The following is a 25,743-nucleotide window of genomic DNA, read 5'->3' as shown; positions in this document are numbered from 1 at the left end:
GAAGTTATTTGTTTACTAAATAAATAATTATTATATATATATATTCAATTTTTGCCGTAAAGAACTGTTAGTATTATGTAAATATTAGTATTTTAGTGTATCTTTTGGATGCACTCATTTGGTGTGTAAAAACTATAGTGAGAAACTTAGTTTACAACAGGTATGCAGTGAGTCTATCATACCTGTTGAATGTATCCTTGTTCATCGTGCGTACCGTTTATTGTAGTGAAGTCATTTGTTTACTAAATAAATAATTATTATATATATATTCAATTTTTGCCGTAAAGAACTGTTAGTATTATGTAAATATTAGTATTTTAGTGTATCTTTTGGATGCACTCATTTGGTGTGTAAAAACTACAGTGAGAAACTTAGAAACTTTTTTAAAATTCAACTTTTAATTTATTAACAAAATGAGCGATCAATACCTTGAAAAATCAGATGATATAAGGTACATTTTAGAAGATGATAATGTAAGTGTTGTTAGCTGTAGTTCTCCTTATCTGAGTGATATTGATTCAAACATAGATGAACAGTTTTATGAAGAAATTGGTGTCGAATTAGATAAGAATGAATGTGAAGATGAGATCGAAGAAAATTTATACGAAGAAGGGGATAGCACAATTGTAGGGGCGAGAGGAGACCAGATAGAAGGAGATGGGGAAGAGGAGGAGAGCCAAGTTGCAGGAGACATAACTGGACATGACACCGATTCTGACGGCGATGGATGGAGAGAGTGAAGAGACGATGATCTAAGACTAAGTAATTATATTTATGTGAACGAAAGTGGCTTTAAGCCACCTCGTGGTCCAATGCCGGTAACAGAATTAGAATTTTTTCAGTTGTTCTTCACAGACAGTTTAATCAACGAAATCGTGAATGAAACAAATAGGTACGCCAAATTGAATATTCAAAAGAATACCCCTTTACCTAAAAAGTTCAACTGGTGGTCCTGGAGAGATATAACGCTCTCTGAAATGAAAGCATTCTTAGGAGTGTTAATCAATATGGGCCTTAATCCTAAACCAGAAATTGAGGACTACTTTTCTGCCGTTTACACCGACTACCAACCCATTTTTAAAGATATTTTTTCAAGGGATAGACTCCATCAAATCTTTTGGAGTCTACATGTGAGTCCCCCTCCAAGTGGCCCTGTTGGAGGATTCTTGACAAGGTCTGGGAAAGTGCAAAGAGTAGTCATGTACCTAGACAAAAAGTATAGGCAATACTTCGTGCCTCAAGAAAACGTCAGTGTCGACGAGAGTACAGTTGCTTTCAAAGGGAGAGTTTGTTTCAAAATGTATAATAAGGACAAGGCAAATAAATGGGGAATAAGGATATGGGTATTGTCTGATTCAGTAACTGGATATATTTGTGCTCTTGAACCATATCTAGGCAAACCAGCAACTGATAACATGAACAGGCAAGACGTAGGAGTTACCACTAGAGTGGTGTTGCACTTAGTTGAAAAACTTGAAGAAGATTACGGTACAGTAGCCTACATGTTTTCACCGATCGCCTGGATACCAGCTTAGATTTGGCATCGGCATTGCATGATAAAAAAGTTCACCTACTAACTGGGACTATTCAGCGAAATAGAAGAGGATTGCGTCCCCAAGTGCAACCTGTCAGAAAAGGGAAAAGATCCACTAAAAAAAGAGTTGTCAAGCCAATAAAACTGAAGAAGGGGGAAATTAGGGCATTCAGGAAAGATGAGAAATATTCGCTCGTACTGTGGAAAGATACAAACGAAGTAACTATGCTAACAACCTTATATGATAATTCAACGCAGGAAGTTAGCAGGATAAAAAAAGGTGGACGACAAGAAACTGTACAAAAACCTACCGTTGTGTGCAAGTACAACGAATGGATGAGGGGTGTGGATTTAATGGATCACTATATTTCATACCCATTCATCCGTAAAAGTATTAAATGGTGGAGAAAATTTTTTTTGACTAGTTGAAACGGCGATTGTAAATTCTATGATCTAATTTAATAGTAACAAGCCAGCAAATCAAAAAGTGTTACAAAGAAAGTTCCGGAAAAACCTTGTAAAACAACTGGTGGGAGAGGTCAGAAATGTAAATAAAAGGCGTAGGCCGTCTGATCTTGTCGATGAACAGCGACTGGACAATAAACTGCACCTGATATATCCACTTCAAAACAAGAAAGCAAGAGACTGTATTGTTTGTAGTGACCGAGGAGTAGGAGGAGTCCGCAAACGCACCATACACTTCTGCAAAACTTGTACTGCAAACCCAGGGCTTTACCCTGGTGAATGCTTTGAGAAGTATCACACTAAAAAAAATTTCAAAGAATAATTCATGTACATACAGACCAAAGACTCAAATAATGAAAACCATTAACTTCAGTGTGTTTAATTTGTTATAACTTCACATGTTACAATTTAAAACAATTTTCAATAAGATTGTAATCCAAATATGTCCAGTGTTTAACTTAATTAAATCGTGTTATTACAAATTAACTTGTTATTATTTCAATGTAAAACCACACTTAATAACTATTTTATTATATACAAGAAAAACAGGTTTTGTGGTAAATTGAGGATGCTAGTTTGACGCTCATTAGGTATGTACAGTATGTAAATAATAGTAATCAAGGTTATGACCATAGTCCATTAATTGCAGTTAACTGAAAACATTTCATTGGTAAGTATATGTATAAAAAAAAAGTAATTTGTATTATTTTTAATAATTATTTGTATTGGAACATAAGTTTTGAAAAACTGGTTTTTCATTCCAGAACTTTTTCAATAGCCATTTAAATATATTATACTTAATAATATCAGAATGAAAACTAAATCCTGTAATCATACGTATTTTAAATAATCAAAACAAATTGAAAGATTGTATTTTTAATCAAAATAGTCTGTTTAAAATTTTAAAAAACTAAGTGCATACACAATGCCATTAGACACCACAAATTACGTTCCGATCTGGTGTGACCAGGAGTGTAATATGGCCGCTGGGCTGGCAAACAGGCAGCTATGGCCATCAGAGTTGGCCGTCCGATCTGACGGGACATTATCTGACATTCAGTTCCCGACCTGCTATAGAAACGAATGTGGCCAACTGTACTGGCCACCCGATCTGAGAGGACAATACTTAAAAGACCGTTCCGAGGGAAAAAGGTTAACAGTTATATGGTATTATCTTAAGACTTTGAAAATTTAATAATCAAATGTGTCTTTTAACTAACACTCTCAAGACCTCAAGGACTTCTGCACAACTTGCACCATCACTCTGAATACCAGTGACAAGTTCAGTATTACCCTTAATTATATATATATATATATATATATATATATATATATATATATATATATATATATATATATATATATATATATATATATAAATACAGAGAGTATTCAAATGGAACATACAGTCATACTGACTTTGGCTAGTGTGGAAATGCGAGTTTTGGTGTTCCACCAAAAAGACGGGCACCGTCGATTATTAAATCGCTCCCCTCCTCTCCCCAGTCACCATCAAGCTGCAACCATATTGCTGCCGTGTCAGACGTGTAATCACCTCACTCACGGTACAGGCACCCAGAGATAGTAGCAGTTCAAGTTTGATATTCACGTTGCAGTGTTTTGTGAATACTGTACGTCTTATGGGGGAGGCAGTACAGGCGTTTAAATTTGTCTTGATAATGCCACAAGTTAATCATTATAATCTTTGGAACTTTGTAATAATCAATATAAAAGAAAAACACATATTAACAAACATTATTTTAAATTACCTGAGAATTCTACATGTTTCTGTTTGTTCTATGATTTACAATAACTGATCTATATCCATTCTTTTACCAAACGTTGAACGGCTGCCATCAAAACTGATAACCTCAAGAGATATCAGAAAAATTTAAAGAATATAAGTTCTTTATAATTATGTAATATTTTTTAAGGCCATCATTTTAGGTCTATAATGGGAATTAGTGGAGTTAGGCCATGAGATTTAGGTAGAGTTTGGTTATAAGCTGATAAAATGTTACTATAAATTTATTGATGGTAAAATCTAGGGTTTTGCCTTAAGTATTCATACGTTTAAAATTAGCCACTACAAAGATTGGCTGAGCGTTTATCGGATTCTCTCTTGCCAGTTGTAAAAATCAGATTTATTTTTCCTGCGTGTCCGTCTCTATGTATGATAACCTTTAGCGGACTTCTATATCACTCATTTGGGGGTTGCTGTACAGGCTAGCATGATGACGACTGTGGCGTATGTCAATACAAAGACTGGCATGCATTTTACCTAATTTACCAATCACAACAATGTGTTTTTCTCAAACTTTATATAATATATAAAGTTTGAGAAAAACACATTGTTATTAAATTATGTAATTTTTGTAGTAATGAATTATCATGGTTTTGTAAATAGTATTTAATTTTACATTTGTATTTTCTATCATTTAATTCATTTATTTAATTCATCGCCAGGCTTTGCCTTGTGTGCCTAATCTTGGACATCAACAGTAATAAACATACAATCATTAATTTTTGTTTACATAATAATTTGTGTACTCTTTTATATATATACATATATATATATATATATATATATATATATACATATATATATATATATATATATATATATATATATATATATATATATATATAATATATATATGTATAGAAGAACATATGTTGGTTTATATCCCAATATTTTTATCTTACAATACACATTATAAATGTGTTTAATTCCCGGCTTATTCACAGTTTTCACGGTCAGGTGGTCACCCTGTATAGTTTAAAGGCCTTAAAAGGTTTATTGCGGATGTCTGAAACTGCTGTGAACAAATTAGCACAGACAAATTTTCTAAAAGCTCATGTGCTAAGAAAAATAAATACTGCATTGATTCATTAATAAAATATATACTTGATTAATTATTTACTTACCCACATTTTTCTGTTGTGATTTCAACTTTGGTTTTTTTCTCAGTCTAATTACAATTACTTCACTATGAGATCCTAAATAGAAACAGAAACCATAATTATTTTTGCCTAAGAGTTTCCTTTGCCAAGCACTTGGATGGACCCAGCATTTAAGCAAATCGCAAAACAAACCAAGAACACCCCAATATACTTGTATAGTTATTGTCAGGTATGTTAAGCATTTGGAAAATCCCATAAAACATATTAAGTGATATACCCATGACTACAAAACCGCAAAGCTCACAAGAGACACCAGCGATAAATAAATAGCCAAACCAGCAAAATTACTTGAGAATATGTAATGGTTTTATCCCAGATGAAAGTTCAAACCCAAATTACTTGTATATACTCATACTTAAAAAAAAAACTCATATATTTACCAACAAAGCCCTCAATAATGAACAAAATTCATATTGCACCATTGAAAATAAATAAAGGTTTATTTCAGAAACATAACTGAACAACATGTGATTTCTGCACAACTTAATATTAAGACATCCTTCACAATCCTTCCATCGTCAAAACCAAATTTCAAACAAAGAATTGACATTAGGCTCAAGTGAGCCTACAGGTCCGAATCAAGGAAGAAATTCAAGACCTGGTCTTGAGGCAGGTACTATGATATTGTTTTGTATGTAAAATTAAGTAAAACTGCTATTTCCACAAGGATTTTACAGTATAGCATTGTTGAGCAACAACATGATTGGAGCTTATACTTAGATAAGACAAAGGAAAAATTAGTACATTTTTCACACAAGAATTAAATTTTGGTCCAATTTTCAATTTAGGTAAAATTTGACCCCTTAGAACTGAAGACTTCAGTGTTATCTTTATCTAACCATCTAGCCTCATCTAAACTTAGCTGATATCAACAAGTCAACACTACAATACATTATTTATAAAGCTTAAAGGGACAGCCATAACTTCAAATAACTAATTTGATGAAATAATATTATGTATGATTATGTAAAATGATTGGAACGTATAAATGAAATCATAATTAAGCCTCAAAAATTATATTGTATGGAAAAGAAAAACAAGATTATATTCTACAACTACTAAAGAGAACAACATCATAACTACATCAAATAAAGACAACTACAATTCAATAAAGAGTAAACAAAAACAAGAATTGTTAAAATGAAAGACCTAAAAATGTTATTTCATACATAGTTGTTTCCAAGTTGGCTATGATTTAAAAATATATTGTAGTTAAAAGCCTACTATAATACTTTGTGCAGTTGTGGAATTACTAAGAGTAAGTTACTTTAAAATATTCCACTTTATTGCAAAATACAAAGAACACAACACAAAGGGCCAAACAGTGTAACACTGTACTTTGTAGTTACTGCTTGGTACAAGAAACTTCGCTGATTTATTACTACAGTAACTGAACTGGCACGGGATACCAGAATAAGAGTGATGACATGACATGACTGATGTAACTTTGTATAAATATCAAGCAGGGTGGAACTGTACTCTATAGTTACTGCTTGATACAAGAAACCAATACATGGACCGAATGGAGCACTAATTATTACTTGTTAATATTTTGTTTTGTTATAGGATACCATGTGATTAGTCAAATGTGGGTGTCTCATAATAGAAAAATACAACCAACATTTCCTAATTTCTGATATTTTGAATAAGGTGTTTTGGTAGGGAAAACCTACTAAACCAAATCTGTCTAAATCTTTTACCAAAGAATATTATCAGATATAACAGTTACAGTATCCTATATATATATGAAAATGATGCAGCTTGAATCTGAAAAGCTATCTGTTTATTACAAATATAGCAGTGAAATTGAGAATGAAGTTTTTATTATACCAATAGAGTGGGCCAAACTTATTTCTACTTCCACGATTGCTCCCGGGAACTGTATTGTATAGAACTTGGGGACAATATCCGTACTTGACTAATACTAAGAAAATTCAACAGCAAACTGTTTACGCCACTAGTGTAATCTCTACATACAGGGGTGGATAACAAATTTGAGCATCCATCTTGTGATATCTTTAGTGTAGAGAAACTCCAAGAAAATGGAACAGCACTCAATTATCCAACAAAAGTGACTATACAAAACAATATTTATGATTTTGTAGGGGAAGATAGTAATAAAATAGTAATGTATGAAACTATGAAGAAATTGTTTATGTTGTCGGGACTTTCTGAGCAGGAAGCATATGGCTTCTTAGGTCTGTGTGAGTTTATAATATCCCAGGCCGCTTTACACATGTTGGAGGATGACCTGATAGTGTGGACGTTGAAGGCCTTCTTAGCTTCTGTTACTTCCAGTCTGTACTCTTTATTTGTTTTACAATATAATGCATAGTACTCATCACGGTTTTTTTGGTGAGACTGCTGATTTATAATGATCATTTAGAAGAACTACTAAGTTTTTAAGCCTGCGCAAGTCTGCCGTATACCAAGATTTATTTTTAAACTGACATTTAGTTCCGTTTTCTGGATTTTTTTTAAAAGGTTTTAATGGAAAATGTATGTCAAAATTGTAATTAAATGTTTGAAGAAACATTTAGTTTGAAGAAACTAGGCACTGGTTTAGTTGGTTGTCCATTCAAAATCAAATTTCACTTACATTATGTGCACCTGCTTATTGATTAACCAACAAATGGAATAAGCAGGAATATATTTTTGTAGTGATTTAAAACAATATTTTTTAATCCCTTATTTGGGAAAATGTTTTGCATCTTTCAAGAGAAAACTGAGGAACAAATTACTTGAGGTCAGCAGATTGCTTGTCTCGTATGAATTTGATTTATAATTTATTATATTAACTGAGATTTAATTTTTATTGACTGTCAAGCTAATACAATTGCAAGTTGTACAAATTGTTATATTATTAGTATTGATGTAATAACTAGCCCAAAAAATTGTTCTAACTGTGAGAATAAAGAAGTTTAAAGCATTCAATAATTTATCTATAGGGTTTATAGAAATATAATATAATATACTGTTAAATATTCCAAATATTTTAAGGAATATTTAAATTTCATCACTTTTTATATATTACGTTTAACTATAGACATTATAGATGAACATAGAGCATAAGTGAGAAGTTGCTTGTGGTTTTTAGAGATAGCATCCTCACCTGCAAGTGAGATATCTGGCTCAAGTTCCGGCACAGCAACTACTTATTTATACATCTCTAATGAAATTACATTTATTATTTGGTAAAAGTTTTATAGATATTATACAATATGAAGATTTTTGTTCTAGAGTAATTATATCTGCAGAACGTTTATAGAAAAAGTACACCATTAGATAACTGGGACCTTTTAAGTGGCAATGGCTCATCGATGTTGTGACGAAAATAAACACAGAATCGCTAAAAAAAGCAAACCCATCACAACCCCAACAAATCATACAACTAAGCAGCAAAAATACTCACACTTGCCCCAAATCAGATACTATACATGTTTTTTACTTATAGCCAATCTGGGAATGACAACACATGTGAACAAAATTGGTGTGGCCAAACCACTCCAAAATATGATAAATGTGTTATCACCAACATGCAACATTTCCTCATCTGAAATTTACAAATAATTGTATTAAAAATTGTATACATAGTGACAAACATTAACTCTGATTAATTGCTAATTTAGTTTTTATTATTTCAATTAGATAAGTTTATTTTTCATCCATAATATTTAGTCAACCTCGCTAATATGTTACCTGTGAGAGTGGGGGTATGGTTGCAATCGAAAATGTTCAATTATCAGAGCATAAAATACAATCCTAATATGTTTCCACCATTCATAACATATGCACATGTAATGGAATCCTGTTTATAAAGAAAATGTTATTTTCCTGGATTTTTCATTGCCTTCAATATCAAAATAAAAATCTATCCAAATGTGGTATATAAATAAAAACCAACACAAAAATTATGAAATTTTACCAGGTTTATTTATAGGCTTTTTGTTCTCCTTATTTATCTCAATAGCTGAAAATCCAACCTTGATAATATAACTAAATATATAATCATAGTTATAAATATATACGAACTAAAAGATCCCAAAATTAATTACACTGTACTCTTTATGTTTGTATTAACTGAAAAAACAGTGGTGCTATACTGCAAATGGAAAAAATGGTTGGAATCGGTGTTGTAGAGGAGTGACAGGACACTGGCTGATACAGTATAATGATTCAAATTGTCACTTTCTCTGGTACTACTTATATTGACAGTAGAAATGCTGCACAGATAAAATAATAGATACATTTTGTCAAACACATATTTTCCAATATATTGAACCATCTATTGACCACCGCGGACTATCTCTAGTCTTACATGGACCACCTCTGGTTCACGGAAAACTGGTTAGGAAATGTATCGAAATGTTCATTAGTAAATTACATACAGTACTAACATGTATTTTAAAATTTAATACCTAAAACCCATTATTTTACTTAAGATTTCAACCATGACTATGATTTGAAAATAGATTAAAGTAAAAAAAGTATGTTTTTTTAAACTTTTGACAGTATAGAGAGGAAGGTTCAGAAACCACATCAAATTTACCTCACTGTGTACAATGAACAACAGATCACAAAAGGCCAGAAAAGATAGAACTGTACCTAACAATCACTACACAATTAGTGATGCACGATTGCAAGAGGCTACAATCAAAACATTTTGACTGTTAGGACCATTCAAATGATGCCCAAAAGGATCATTTTCATTCACAAAAGTTCAAACAAATGCACAATACTTAATGGAATTGCAGAAATGATGTTTTTTAATACAAAATCACCTTATTGAGACAAAGTTACACATGTGGCATGGACAAAAGAACAGCAGCTTAAAGTTAAAATAAAGTGTATGAAGACAATGAAATTAATTAAGTTGACTACTGATTTATTTGAATACCTACACATTTCAAAAATTAGAAAATCTTGAAACTGCACACCACTAAATGGGGTGCATGTGATTTAACAGAATGGATGACTGTCAGATAACTATGTTAACTGAAGTCATGATAATAGTCAGGTTTGGTTGAGAGTGATGGCCTATTGTAGCCAACACAGCTGTACAAAACAACAGAGTAGAGGTAAAGTTCATAAAGTATTGTACCCTCCGCCCAACAATCACACTGAGCATTTTCTACACCCTTTAGCTATTGTATTGTATTATGTATTAATGCACATTTATAGTGGTGTCCAGTACATTAAGATACTGTCTAAGTACATATAGATAAATATTGTTCTAATTAATTAATTAATCTTCGCTCCTTATACATTTAAGAGACACGTCTTCACTTTACCATATTAGATGCCAAATAGGCAAATGTCTGGTAAATAGACTGTAATGCACTTTCAGTAAAGAATTAGAATCGTAAATGTATACTGCAATTTCTAAATATAAATGTGAACTAAACAATTTGACATTTTGCAGTTTAGTGTTAGATATTTCAAAGCGTAGTAGGTCTTTTTGTGAAAGCTCTTTTACTTGTTTCACATTATTTATCAGAGTGGATTCTTGATTTTTTTCACTTTATCAAAACAACACTTACAACACTTAATTTCTCTCTTCTTCTATGGAAATAGAAACACAAAGTGCATGAAGTGAGGTCAGAAGAATAAGAGAGTCATTCACACTCTGTTAAATAAACAGCACAACAAGATGTTACATGACCCGATGCATTGGCAAGATGTAGAATTTTCAGACAAAAAGTTTGTAGCAACATTTTTAATACTCATATCTTATTACGACAACACTCACTGGACCATGCTTCAAGCTATTCCTGATCATTTACTTATCCTTTAATGATGCACTGATGATATTCAAGCTCAATTCCATTAATTGTTTTGACATTTCTCTCAATTTGAGTAGACCTGAATTAGATTTGTCATGAATCAAAATTGTATTTAAATTTAAATGAGGAAACCAACTGTACCCTTCAGTTTAGCCTGCAGTACTATTTTTGTAAAATGTTTACAACAACAAAAGTGTTTCAGTGATGTTTCTATCATGCATCAGGCAAATTTTCATGTCAGTAAGTGTTCACTACATCCACTAATGACTAAAAACAAGAAACGAGTGAAATTGCTTCCTGAAGATTGGCTGTGGTCAGAAATAACCTTACCAGATGATGCCACTCACTGTACTGAGCATAAAACAAACTCTGTAATGGTCAATGCTTCAAGAGGGAGAAATTTGGACTACATAAGCTCCCACAGGACAATTTTAAGACATTTGGCTTCTCTGTAGTATTTACTAAATGGTATGATAATGGTTTACTGAGACAGTGTATCTATCATGTCACTAATCGTCTGCTAGAAGTGAAATGTAATACTGCCATAGTGAAGTACTGCTGATCCAGGAGCTGTTTAGTTGGCATTTGCTTGTTATGTTCATGATGCCTGATTTGGTTAGTAGATTGCAGTGTAGGTCACTAGTCTATAACCATACTTACATTCATACCTTGCTTCCAGCATCGTTGGATTATCAACAAATATGGTTTGGCAAGCCTTCCATAATGTAGCTAAATTTGCACTAAGCTACTATGCATGTCAATACAAATATGACATTGCCATCCCATTATTGGAATCACTTCTTCCTACTTTACAAAAACTTACTTTAGTTCCTTTTCGAACAGCCTTGCATTTCAAAGTAACAAAATTTTTTTTTATTGATGCAATTGAAATTAGTTAGATGTATTATAGCAATTTTAATCCTAAATATTTATTGAATCCGACAACAGAAAGTACATATTATTAAGAAGATTTCATTCTTTTACTCACTTTACCCATATTTTCCTGTTTGTAAGATCAGTATTATAAATTAAGGTGTAATGTAAAGCTTACAAACATTTATTTACCGTTACTGTTGCTGATAGATGCCATCCCCATGTAGGAAACTTGTTGTAACAGATCTCTCAAGCTTGAATCTACAGAAGACTCAATCTTCAATACTGGTGGTGGTTTCTTGTTAGTTTGAGTATGCCAAACCAGGACCTTCACAAGGAATATGACATATCATCACACATTTTATAATATAATATAAATAATTTGGCCCAGTATTAACTAAACTATGATATCTATAAAACCCAATGTAAGCATTAAAATGCAGAGTTTGATTTTTAATACTCTTTATAATATTTTTATCTTCTTCATTATTTTTATGATAAGACTTCAGAGAGCTTTCTATAACTGGAGCTAATAACTTCTGTTGGAATTTGTTAATATTGTTTTCTAAACAATTATATTTAATTATATTTATATTTAATTTTTTTTTAATTGTAATACATGGCCAGTAACAAGCAAATAAATGAATATTTCAACCCACTGGGTACCAATGATGTATATTGCATGTCATCAGTTAGCATTGGCGTAATTATTGATGCAGGTGCTGACTATCTCGCAAAGTTCATTATTTTGTAGATGAATCGCAAAGTTCATTATTTTGTAGATGAAATATATTTTGATATAGATTATTTTGACATTTTTTTATACTATCATATTGATAGTCAGTCTGGTACAATAAACATGTTTGATTTTGAAGCTGGTAAACTCTCTTGAAATCGATTTTTGTTTACCATGTTTCACCTGTTGTTTGTTTGTTTTTATTAGTTGCTGTCTGAAATGGCGTTGCGGAAAGATCACATTTTGTCTTCACTTCGCAGAGTTTTAGTATCTTTGTGAAGAACATGCTCCTTGAAAGTGAAAATGAAGTGAATGATGGTAACTTTGATGACAATATTTTGAGTGAAAGTGGAAGAAATTCAAGAAAATGATGTGACAAAGCCTACAAACTTGGGAGTGGACAAGGCAAGCTATGATCCACATAATCTTTCCAGTGGTAGTCTGGTATAAATACAATTGTTGCAAGGCAACTAAAAATTTTTTTTTACGTAGGGGGAATGCATTTGCGCACAGAGTGTGGGACTCCCTTGCGGATTACCCAGTAAACCCCCTACGGGCCACGGAGGGACCCAGACCGGAACCCTTTCGGATGACATCTTGCCTGGTCCGTGTGTCTTATGTCCCATCCAGGACAAAACTACTTGTTTCGGAAGCTAGGGGTCAGCCAGGCATCCGTCTTTACGCTTCTGATGAAGGATCACATGTACATGAGTGGTGACTGCATTCCAGGCGTCCTCACTCTGTAGCATCATCTCCACAATGGTGTCTGCCGAAACATCGCCAACTGTGGTGGCGAGCGTTCGCCTGGTCTCGGTGAAGCGCCCGCAAGCGAAGAAGGTGTGATGAACATCATCATCCTCCTCCGGGCAGTAAGCACACCGAGGCGACCTAACTTTTCCCATCCTGTAGAGGTACTTCCTAAAGTAACCGTGCCCCGTCAGGAACTGACACAGGTAGAAATCTACCTCCCTGTGGCCACGGTCTATCCAGGGTTGAAGGTCTCGAATGAGACGGAAGGTCCAGCGACCGTCCGATCCTTCCGTCCACCTCCGCTGCCAAACCTGTAGAGTCACCACCCTGGCAGCAGCCAAGGCACCCTCTCTACCCCGCTCGGCAGCCTCCCGGAAGATGGTCTGTCTCTCGATGGCCAGCAGATCAACAGGAATCACCCCAGCCACGACCGAACCGGAAACGGTGCGATAGGCGCAGGCGACCCTAAGTGCCACTCTTCTCTGTACCGATAGCAGCTTTTGACTGTATCGCCTTATCCTCATGACACCCGCCCAAACCTCTGCGCCATACAGAAGGGTTGAGTTTACAGTAGACATGAGGAGGCGTCTCTTACCTAGGTAAAGTTCCTACGTTAGCCATCAGAACTTTATATCTTAGTTAATATGCATTTTTAATATCTTTTGCAAAAGCTATTAAACATGATGTGGTCGATGTAGCTTATAATTAGATATGGCATACCTGCTACTGCTTTTATATAATTGCGATTTTTATCTTTTATAATAGCCTGCCGAGAGACATAACCACCCTAGAGGCTTTGTCACACACCGCCTGAATGTGCTCCCAATACCGAAGACGGTAGTCGAGTAACACACCCAGGTACTTCGCCGCAGTCCTTGTCCGAACCTCGACACCCTCCACATTCATAGAGATCAGAGTGGGGATTCTCCGTCGAGTGAGCATAACGATTTCGGTCTTGGCGACCGCCAGCTCAGGTCCATGGCTCGTCATCCAGGCATTGACCCGAATCATTACCTGATTAAGCAGCCATGTCATCAGCATAACCCACGAGGAAGACATCGTGGGGCATCTCGAGGCGAAGCAAACCATCGTATGAAACACTCCATAGGTCTGGGCCGAGAATAGACCTTTGAGCCGCACCAGCAGTGACCTCTTTCGTTTTCCTTCCATCTCTGGTTTCATACAACAGCCGATGGTTCTTCAGGTAGTCCTGCACAACGACCAGGAGATAGTCGGGCATGCTGAAGTCCCGCTGCAATGCCTCTAGCATGTCCTCCCACCGAGTAGAGTTAAACGCGTTTTTTACATCAAGGGTGACCAACAGCACAATCGGCCGAGCCTGGTGACAACCTGTTTCGGCTTGCTGGACGGCACTGATCACCTCTGTAATGGCGTTCAGAGTTGAGTGTCGCTTTCGAAAGCCGTGCTGCCGGGGAGAGAGATCTCCGGCGGCTTTGATGGACGACTGCAATCTGGGTTTCAGCAACCTTTCATAGAGCTTCCCCGCGGTGTCAAGCATACAAAGTGGCCTGTATGCCGACGGGGAGTTCGGGTCACCTTTGCCTAAGGCAACTAAATACTGATACCACACAATTAGATGTTTTGTGTACATTTTTGGACAATGCTTTTAGGACACATATGCTATTGCCAATAAAACCAATAAATATGGGGAAAAACTCAGAAATAATAAAAAAGTGTAAAGTACATTGGTATTTAGAAAAATGTTTTGAATTTTACCACACAAAAACTAACTACTACCTGAGATGTCTATTCAAGAAAATACACATTTTGTACCCAAACAACAATTTCTACTGCAAAATTAAAATACAAATCGGCACAGAGAGTAAAAATATTTGTATTTTTATTGGTAGTCAATGGGTTAGTACAAATTTAACTTTTTCTTTGTTGAATTTCTCTAGTTAATGCGGTTAATGGTTTACACTTTTGACTAGTAATCTTAAGGACTAGAAGAAGTGCATCATGCCACCAATGGTAATTCCATTTATTTTGTGGACACTACTAAGGCAAAAAATATTATTATTTAGACTGCTTTGTGATGTATATTTCCAGTAGTTCAGAAAATCCCCCAATCCATATGGAGATTTCCTCATATTATAGTTCGTTGCTAGTACAGACTTACCACTCAATACTGTACAAAAGAATTTTAAACCAGATTTTGCTAGAAAATTATTACAATAATTTTAGTTAAATGTAATACTTGGCAAAACATATTTAAGAGGAAAATTAAAAAAAAAATGTTGTTTGATGTACATTATGTATAAATACGAGGAATGTTTTTAAAGTAAGTACCGTTTTGATATAAAAAAATCAACAAGTAAATTTTTCAAAAACTATATTTACCTGAAAGAGCATTCTTTCCTCTACTTTTCTATATCATTTCCATTATTATTAAGGCACTTGTCGTATCTTTGGACCAGCTTTTGTATGCCGTCGTCAAAGAAGCTTGCCGCCTGGACAACCACTGCCGCCAGACTGGACAACCACTGTTGCACAGACGTTTTTACTTCTTAATCATTGGAATGACGCTTCCCCGCCAAATGCGTCTTCAAGTGCAGAAACAAATGGTAGTCGATAGGCACTAGATCGGGACTGTATGGAGGATGGTCCAATTGTTCCCAGCCAAATGAAGTGATGAGCTCTTGCGTTCGATTTGCTGAATGTGGACAAGCATTATCTTGGAGCAAAACGACACCTGCACTCAGCATGCCACGTGTTTTGAATTGTGCGGAGCAGTTTTTTTAAAGTTTCATAGTACGCGGCTGCATTAATCGTTTCACCGCGAGGCAGAAAATTGACCAACAATACACCCTGTCTGTCCCAAAAGACAGTGCACATGATTTTCGGGGCAGGAATTGTTTGCTTGAATTTGGCTTTCCTAGGGGATGTTGAATGCCGCCATTCCATTGACTGTTGTTTTGATTCTGGTGTAACGTAGGCTACCCACGTTTCATCGCCTGTAACGATATGGCTTAAAAAATCATCGCCCTCGTTACTGTAACGCTCGAGAAAGCTCAATGCACTGCCCAATCGTTTGGTTTTGTGCTCATCATTCAACATTTTCGGTACCTACCGTGAACACAGTTTCCGATAATTTAAACGTTCGGACACAATTTCATAGAGAACACTTCTTGATACAGCACAAAATTTTTAAGCTAAGGACGAAATTTTGAACCTTTTGTTCTCTTTCACTTTACAGTCCACTTTTTGAATGAGATCATCGGTAATGACCGAAGGTCGCCCACTTCGTTCCTCATCATGAACGCTTGTGCGGCCATCTTTGAAGGCCCTAACCCATTTCTGCACCATTCCTTCATTCATAATGTTTTCACCATAAACTTCAATGATTTGACGATGAATGTCAATTGCTTTTAAGCCTTTAGCACAGAGAAAACGAATCACAGCACGCACTTCACAGTCAGCGACATTTTTAAATCATGTAAACAAATAAAGACTCAATCAAACGGAGTCGTAATGGCGTCTGTGGCTTCCCAACGGATGTAGCTACACTACGCGCATGCACTAAACGGCAACTGCAGCGCTGCGGCGGCGTAATTTAAAAACGTTACTTACTTTAAAAACATGCCTCATACATAAATATACATATTTATTATAATATGTGTGTATGTATATATATATTACACCAATACACACAAAAATAAACCTAAAACAACAATATTTTCATTTTTCTATGTAACATATTTTGCCAAAATCTGTAAATTTCCACAAGTCCTCCAATCAAATTAACATGACTGTACTGAGCAAAAATAACTTGAAGTTCTCATTTTAACTTAGTAAGGTAGCCCAGGTTCAACCAGGCTCTGTAGCAAACAATAAACACTCGAATTGGGTTTAAGCTACATTTCTGAAATTAGGTATCAGTTATGTACAAAATGAGCACTAAATAATTCTGTAAGTGTTTCTATTATGTTTCAACATAGCAGGGCTTATATGCCGCCACTGGCTTGGCCATTACATTCTTGTTAATAATGTTTTACCATAAAGAGTAAAAATTAGTAAAGAGTAAAAAATCATAATAAATTTTTCATGAAATACGAACACGGCTATGCCAGGAACATGAACAACAATTTTCCATAAAAACTATGTTTTCAGTTCAAATCTCTCCATACTGAACAATTAATAAAATAGTTTAAAAAGTTATAATTAAAACAATTCAGAACTAGAAACAAGTTGTCTTTTGATTTATCTACAATTATTGTATTTTATTGTGTAGTTACAATAAAATTGTAGTACCTGATCTAAAAAAAACAAAACTATTTACACTATAAAAGTTTGGTATAATGTTATTGGTAGGTACTGTATGTTAATGTTGTGGTTATTTACCTGAGTACAACTGTCAGCCTTTGGCTCTATCATGTCTAGAGTTATGCCCAAACTCCGCAGGAACCTATCCTCTTCATAGCCAGCTCTGAAGGGCATTGTGGCATTTGGATACTTCAGTAGGTACTCCACATTGACTGCAAACCCAGCCATATCTACAGGAAACTTGCGTTTAGCTGGCCATGAATCGTAGAATCCTACCACTTTTCCCTACAAAAAATTACTTTTTTCTAACCACATTTACCAAAAGAATGTTCATTAATCACTCATTTATAAAAATGTAGTTATAAAACCTTAAAAATAACACAAACTCATTGTTTTTAAATATTTTATTCTAATTATTTTGATTTACACCATGTATATTTCCACGTGTTTTAATTAGATAAGTGTTGACATTTAAAATGTAAAAATACATATGTATAAAATCAACAAAATATCCTTAGAATTAAAAAATAATAAAGACCATACAACAATTAAGAGGAAAGCCAATGAGGAATATTGTTCATTTATTTCAGTGCTATATTTTGTTGTATAATGTAATGTTGCAGTTTCCAAATTACAAAAATAAATTTACTCATATACAGGTGCACTTTCCAGTGAATTACTTGATCTATTATATAGTTTTTACTTTAACAAATCTTTCTAGCATCAAATAAGTAGATTAAGTTCGATTGTTTTTAAATCAAACTAAATATATATTTTATAAACTAAATATTTCAATGTATGTTAGTTTATTTTGAAATTCACATAAAAATAAGTTAATAATGTAAAGTATATATATTTTTTTAAGTGAACACAGTTTAATTTTGTTGTTCCGTTGGCCCAGACATCCGATACAATTTTATAGAATTAAAGTTTTGAAAATAGTAAATTTCATTTTTTTTAGAACCATTCATTTTGGGTTTCAAATGACTGAAGATGGAGTGCAGATTACCTGAAACGAGTCTTAGCAAAGAATAATACTACTGTACATAAGAAAAATACAAAATGTACAAAAATTGTAAAATTTGGTTGTTGAACAAAATTGATGAAACCTATTTCCTTCACCTTACTATCTGCAGTGCTAACAATAAATTCAATGAGACGTAGAACATTATAAAATAATATAGTTATATTTATTTCAACTGCAAATACCTCTTTCACTATAGGAGCACTCACTCCATACTCCCCAATAAGGCCGACAGGAAACATTGATACTTTATTGGTGTCACGTATCTCTTCGAAAAGTTTGAGATCAAAGGTATTGTCATCATCACCAAAGTACAAGACCCCACTCTTAACGTTGGCCCGGATCCAGTCTAGAGCTGCTCTTCTGTTAGCTACACCTCGGGGGATCACACTTACTGAACGATATATCTCGGGCATCGGACTAGAGATGTGTGTGAATGGAACACCTGCAAAGGAAGGATTACGAGTTAAACAGGTTGATTTTATCATAACATTTTATTGATAACAACAGGACATCAATTGGTATAGACAATAATAAATAACAGGTTGATAAAGAAAATTCATGAGAAGTAAGATAAAAATACAGCAGCTTAGAAACCAGTTTCAGGAGACGTTATATTCCCAGCCCAAAGGCTTTAATGCAAGTATCCAGTGTCTTTGTTAAATCTTTGCAAAATAGATTAGAATTACAGATAGATGTATAGTAAAAAAAGCTATATATATATATATATATATATATATATATATATATATATATATATATATATATACAAATATAACTCAAAACTCATGCTGAGTTTGGACAATCATGTCCATGGTACAGTTAACTAACACACAGAGTGTGTATGGAAGGAAACTTTATATTTTAGACACTGTTGTCAAATCAGAGCATACAGATCTAATATAAATTTTAGATAAGAATTCCTAACACATGGCATAGCCATTTCCAATCACTTAAACTGGAAGAAAAGTCTTCTTCACGTTTAGACTTACTGTAACTGATTATTCCACACTCTCCATGCAAATCATTCCTTAACCTCAGATCTCCCAACGTCGACAATAGATAATATGTGTAGTACTGAAACTGAATTTATTTAGTCAAGCTCAATAATATCATACTTGATTGATTAAAAAAAGAATTAAATACTATTCCTTATTAATCCTTTTCCCGTCTACTGAATGCTGCATTTTGTAGCAATAAGATCAACGTCTAATCTATTATGAAAGGTTTTGAGAACATTCTGTTCTCCTACCATGTAATAATGAATTTAATTCAAATTTAGCATTTTACTTTCCAAAATGTTGATAAAATGATGTTTGTTAATTTTTTTATGTTAATAGTTTCTAAACTGACAATAGCAAAAATATTTACGAGTTGTTATAGCTAATTAATATAAGTAATAAAAATTGTTTACTTACAGTATATGTATAAAAAATATATTACAAAGCCACTTTTTACCATGTGGATTTGAGATTTTCAAATAATTTTAACAAGAATATTTAATTTTAAAATGTTGTGCACAACAGGTTTTTCTGAGCCTGAATTAAAATTTTTAATGATTTTTTACAGTGCAACTCTTTAAATTAGAAATCTTTGATAATTTTGAACTTATTTTTCGGCCCCTTGATTTTTTACTATACATAATTTTAACCCTTTTGTTGCCACAGGATCGCATAACGCAGCCCGGTGAAAATGCACTTGAGTGCCAGGATCACGTTTTGCGACCCACTAAATTTGTACGAGAAGTGCTAGAGTCGCGTAATGAGACTTTTGGAATAATATTTTTTTAATATTTTAAACAACTATGATATTGGCTGAAACTGCTTTTTAAAGGTAACAATTAGACATTTTGTCCTCCATTTCCTTTTGTACTATCTGTAAATGACGCAATATGCATGTGCAAACATCTGTCTCAAAGCTCTGTGTTACGTAATTGGTGTCAGGTTGTTTACATTATGAACTAGTGAGTTATAATTAATTTTAGGTTGGATTAATTAGTTGTAAGTTGTGATTGAAAAGTTATAAAGTGACAGACAGTCAAATAATGCAACTAATAGATGAGGTTAGGGCCACAGAAACGACTGCTGATCCAAGTGTTCACGAGGAGAGTGTTGATTTTGTCGAGGAAGAGATAGGCCTAGTCAGTGTCCACATTTTAAAAACTGAAAAATCATTGGAAACTCCCAGTTTATAGCCGATTGTTGGAGAAAATATTACACTAGACATAGACATGGAAGCACCTGGACCTAATGGCCGTGTTTTCCCAAGGAAGACCTATTTACCTCATAGGCCTAATATAGGGGTGCCAAAAAGCCTAGGCTTAGGTCTAGTTCAGACAGTGACAGTAACCCGGTTTATTTGTAAATATAGTATTAAATATATCAATTTTGATTGTATTGTTCTCATCTATAACAAGAAAGTCTTGCTATTTAAGATAATCTACTTTTCATAGTTGTTTCAAATGATTTGATTTTGTTTCACATAATATATAACAATCAATGGAGATTTTTTATGTACCAGAAGTTTGTTTTGACCTTTTATTCATATAAATAAAATTTCCAGATATTTTTCACTAAAACAATGCAATTTTACTAAAAATCCACCATGACATAGGGATCGCTAACATATATTTTTTGCATGAAAATCTTCATGCAATATAGTTATTGCCAAATTGAATATTCCAGAAAAAAAAACAAAAAAACAATGAAACTTGGATGTCTAAAACTTATAAAAAAATTCAAACTATCTACAAATATCAATTCAAATTCAAATTCTTTATTGCCAGAACATCTTTACAATGCATATCAGTGTCAGAAACAAATTCAGCATGAACTATAATCTATGATATACATTGCATAGGCCTAAGAACAAGTGTATATCCATTTACAACATAATAATCACTGATGTCATATGGGCTGATATTAATCAATAGCATTTTTACATTTTTCTTGAAACAATTAATTTCAAGAGATTTAAGATGAGAAGAGAGTTGTAGAGTTTAATGCCTGTTTCAGCAAAACAAGTTAAAGTGGTTTTAAGACTACATTGAGATATTTAAGAGAATTTGAGTTTCTAGTCATATGATTATGTACAGATCTATTTCTAGGTATGGCATTTAAATTTCTTTTTGTATACAATAGGCAATCTAAAATATAAAGTGCAGGTACTGTAAGAATACCATACTTTTTAAATAAAGGTTTACAGTGAGTACATGTGATTAAATTAGCTATAATCTTAATAGCACGTTTTTGCAAAATTAATATTTTTGTATGTGTTACAATCATTGCCCCATACAATAATTCCATAAGATAAGAAACTATGAAGGTAGGCATAATAGACAGTAATGAGGATGTTTGTAGTTACAATATATCTTAGCCTAATTAATATAAAAACACCCTTAGACACTTTATTGCATAACATTTCAACGTGCCTATTTCATTTGATGTTACTCTGAAGAATAACTAAGAATTTAACATGGTCAACGTTCTGTTGTCTAGACAGTTTTTAAACAAAATTCTAGAGTGTGGGTTTTATCTTTATTAAGACAGAGTGAATTGGCAGCTGACCAGTCCTCGATAGTGTCACTAATATTAGAAAGAACATCATTAGCATAGAAAATATTATTATATTTAACTTGTACAGCCAGGTCATCAGCAAACATAAAAGAGCTCGCATGGTTAGTAGCAATAGTACCAGGTAAATCATTTATGTAAGTAATAAAAAATACTGGGCCCAGTATTGAGCCCTGTGGGACACCAGTTCTTACATTTAAGTATTGTGAAAAGTAGCCTTCATAATAAACTGCAGACAAGTAAGACCCTACAAACTTACTAAGTGCTCCTGCACACTCAAAACTAGAAATAATTTGTAGAAGTCACCATTTGTGGATCGCTTAACTTTACGACTCCTGTTACAGAGACGATGAGCATAACCCTGGTTATGACACTTTAAACTAAATGTTACAAACCACAGTGTTTTAGCCCTAGCCCTTTCATCAAGGTACAATACTTCAGTGAAACAAGACTCTTCAACATACTGCCAGGGAATCTCAAGATGTGTGACTGAAAATCTCAAGACTGACCAGTTTGCTGATAAATACCACAATTTATAACTTTGATAAGTTTTGTAATATTATCAAAATTCTTTTTTAACTGCTCATAAGACTTCACTTTAATGTTTTCATTGCTTTGCCTTACAATATTTGTCTAACCAAAGTGTTTGTTAAATTTCATTCAAACAGATTTTCCCCATTACATTTCTATGTGTTTACACTAGTTAACCTAACCTTATATTACATTAATTTTAGTATATATATATATATATATATATATATATATATATTGACTCTGTAACCATTCTTGATGTGTAAATAAAGATATTATTGATTGAGTGATTAATTTATTAACAAAAAAAAGCACTATTAATATTAAAAAGCACTTGGCTCCCAAAATGGGTTCCAGACGTGTATACAACATTACTTACCAAACCTGGGCAGTAACTGAGTAATCATAGGGTTGCACATTCTGTTGTCATCTGCTACAATCCAGTGAAGATTTGGCACATGCATCAATGTTTGGCCAAGCCTGGTAAGTTCAGCAACTTGCTCTCTGCGAGGGTAAGATGGAGTGATGAAATATATCATGGGCTCAGAGCTTAAACTAAGTCTCCTCGTGTCCTATAAACATTACATTATAGAACATTCAATATAATAACACCATAAACAGTATTCATTTTACATCACAACAAAATCATACTTGAAATGTACAACTTATTTTTATATACAACAAACATTAAATTCCTATTCTTAGGCATGTTATTGAATTCAACAACAAATAGCATTACAAAAGTATAAGGCATATTTATAAAGTAAGGGTAGTTTGATCATAAAAAAAATGTAATCTGTATACTACATTCCTATATTTCTTTTCGAATAATCACAATTTTGATCTTAACACTTTTTATGCTGCTGCACCAGCTTTGTAAACTCGTCCATCTGGGAATTGAAACAGTTACCAACGGTAATCTTGAGTTCTTGTTGTTCACTGAGCAACATTTTCAAATGCAAGAAGAAGTAGTCATTAGTTGGAAGGTCAGAACAATATGAAGGTTCGTCAAAAAGTCCTTACAATAATTTTGAATTTTCTTCTTGTTTATAAGACGTTATTAAGACAGTGTTGTGAAGACATGCATAGTTCTGAAGGAGGATTACACTGGACAACAGCTTCTCATATTGACAATTTAAATCTGATAAATGTGAAAATTTTCTTGTCAGAGTATGGTCAGAGTATTGCCAATTTCCGATCACATCACATTTTTAGTTCACCTCATAAAGATGGTTAATGGTGGTTGTCCAGAATACTAGGCTGTCACTCACTCTCCATCATGTACATTTGTGCGACCATTTTTTAAGATTTAAAATCATAGTTGAATTTTTCCTTCACTAAATGTACTACTAGGCACAATTCCTGATAACTTTTAGATCCCGAAGATCTGTTTCCATGCAAAATCTAATATCAGCACACACTACACAACTGATGGTAAGAGAAATACTTGTCACACTGTGATCTGCATTCACCAGTGAAAGACAAATGAAAAAAAATAATCAGTAAACAATATTGCATACATGAAAATATGTTCAAACCTGCCCACAAAGTCTTACTTTAGGAATATAACTAGTACATTGTATTTCTATTGATGTTTGTGATAAGGGTCCCACTGATACTATGGTATTGGGAGTTACAGAACTTAACCCTTAAAGTGATTTATAAGACTATTTCAAATGGTGTATGAACAGCAAATATTCCATTCTATATTTACAACTTTAATCAATGTGTTTTTTTTTTAATAAACTGTGTTTATTGAATTATTGGAGAATTGCTTACTATTATGAACACGACTGTCAGCTGAGCATTCCAATATTCAACAGAATATGTTTATTTTGTATTTCATGGTATTTAATTACGTTTGATGACAATACGGATTTAGTATTAAAAGTACAGTACAATCTCTATAATCCAGCCGTTCAGTACTCCAGCACATCCAGTAATCCGGCACTGTGACAGCACTGAGTCATTACTAGTTTCAAGTCTTAGCCTCTCTGTGTAGAGTGATACGTGCATTGCAGTCTGCATAGCAACAGTGGTGCATTGTCGTCTGTTACTGGTAGTTACACGCAGTGATGAGCTTAGTGAAGACGAGTAGTGAGTAGTCAAGTCAAGTGCAGTGCGATGTCACAAAAACGTAAGCATTTCACTCTGACATTAAATAAAAAGTATGCCTTTGAAACGTTTGGAAAAGAGTGAGAAGTTGAATAATTTGTCTAGGGAGTACAGTGTTGGTCGAGCCACAATTCATGACATAAAGAAGAAACAGGAGCACATTAAATCATTCCTCAAGAGGGTTAATGAACCATCCTCTAGCATAAGGCAAACCATGAAAGCAGGTGAGTTTCTGCAAATAGAAGATGCACTTTATGCTTGGTTCAAGCAAGAAAGAAAGTGGCACACACATATTTAAGGAGAGATTCTCATTGAAAAGGCATTACAACAATATCATGAAAAAGGACAATTTCCGTGCCATTTTCGGGTGCTTGGATAAATTCAAAAGGCGCTTTGGGGTCCGATTGCTAGCTTTAACTGAGGAAAAACTCTCTAGTAATGTAGAGGCTGTTAGCTTTTTGTTAAAAAATTTAAAAAAACTGTTGAAGAAATGGGTTTGTGACCAGATCATGAGTCTTTTGCCGAAAAAACATTTTTTTCGTAAGACAGAAGCTAGTGCCCCGGGTGGCAAATTGTAAAAGATAGAATAAATTTTATGCAGTGTTCTAATGCTAGTTGCACTCACACGTTGGAAATGCTTCTCATAAGAAAACAAAAAATCTCAGAGCTTTCAAGAATTTGACTTTGCTGGCTTCTTACACTAATTAAAGTAAGGGATGGATGACAAAAACAGTTAATGACTTCATAAAACATTTGTTCCATCTGTAAAATAGTTTTTGAAGACACAGAAATTGCCCCAAAAAGCCCTTCTATTGCTTTACAATCCAGGACGACATCCCGATGTAGAAGAACTAAAATCCAAGGATGGTAAAATTGTCACTTCATTTTTGCCCCCAAATGTAACTCCGTTGCTCTAAGCTATGGACCAAAATGTCATTCAAGCAATAAAAACAGTTACAATAAAAGCCTATTGTGCAATTTTTTATCAAAACAAAAGGGTATCGTTACAGTTTTGAATTACACTTACCTAATAGATGTCATTTTTAACTTAACAAACGCGTGGGAAAAAATGTATACAAAAACAATTGATTGTTTATGGACAAAAAGGTGTT

At 33.7% G+C, this 25,743-nt stretch overlaps 1 protein-coding gene across 4 annotated transcripts in view; it reads right to left on the bottom strand.

Moving 5' to 3' along the window:
• LOC124369225 (galactosylgalactosylxylosylprotein 3-beta-glucuronosyltransferase S) overlaps nt 1-25,743 on the bottom strand; it is a 65,141-nt gene that overhangs the window by 15,218 nt on the left and 24,180 nt on the right. For 2 of the 4 annotated variants that reach the window (XM_046827095.1, XM_046827096.1), the window contains exons 3-7: nt 22,896-23,088; nt 18,599-18,858; nt 17,468-17,674; nt 11,812-11,947; nt 4,928-4,999 (exon numbers count right to left, since the gene is read on the bottom strand). In XM_046827095.1, the coding sequence (XP_046683051.1) occupies nt 4,928-4,999; nt 11,812-11,947; nt 17,468-17,674; nt 18,599-18,858; nt 22,896-23,088 (868 nt within the window). The remainder of the gene's footprint in view (nt 1-4,927; nt 5,000-11,811; nt 11,948-17,467; nt 17,675-18,598; nt 18,859-22,895; nt 23,089-25,743) is intronic. The other 2 variants (XM_046827098.1, XM_046827099.1) reach the window with 1 other exon arrangement.

The sequence above is a fragment of the Homalodisca vitripennis genome, chromosome X (assembly GCF_021130785.1).
Source record: "Homalodisca vitripennis isolate AUS2020 chromosome X, UT_GWSS_2.1, whole genome shotgun sequence".
Taxonomy (NCBI): Eukaryota; Metazoa; Arthropoda; class Insecta; order Hemiptera; family Cicadellidae; genus Homalodisca; species Homalodisca vitripennis.
Note: the sequence above shows the minus strand (reverse complement) of the source record. Positions and strands in the feature narration are given on the sequence as shown.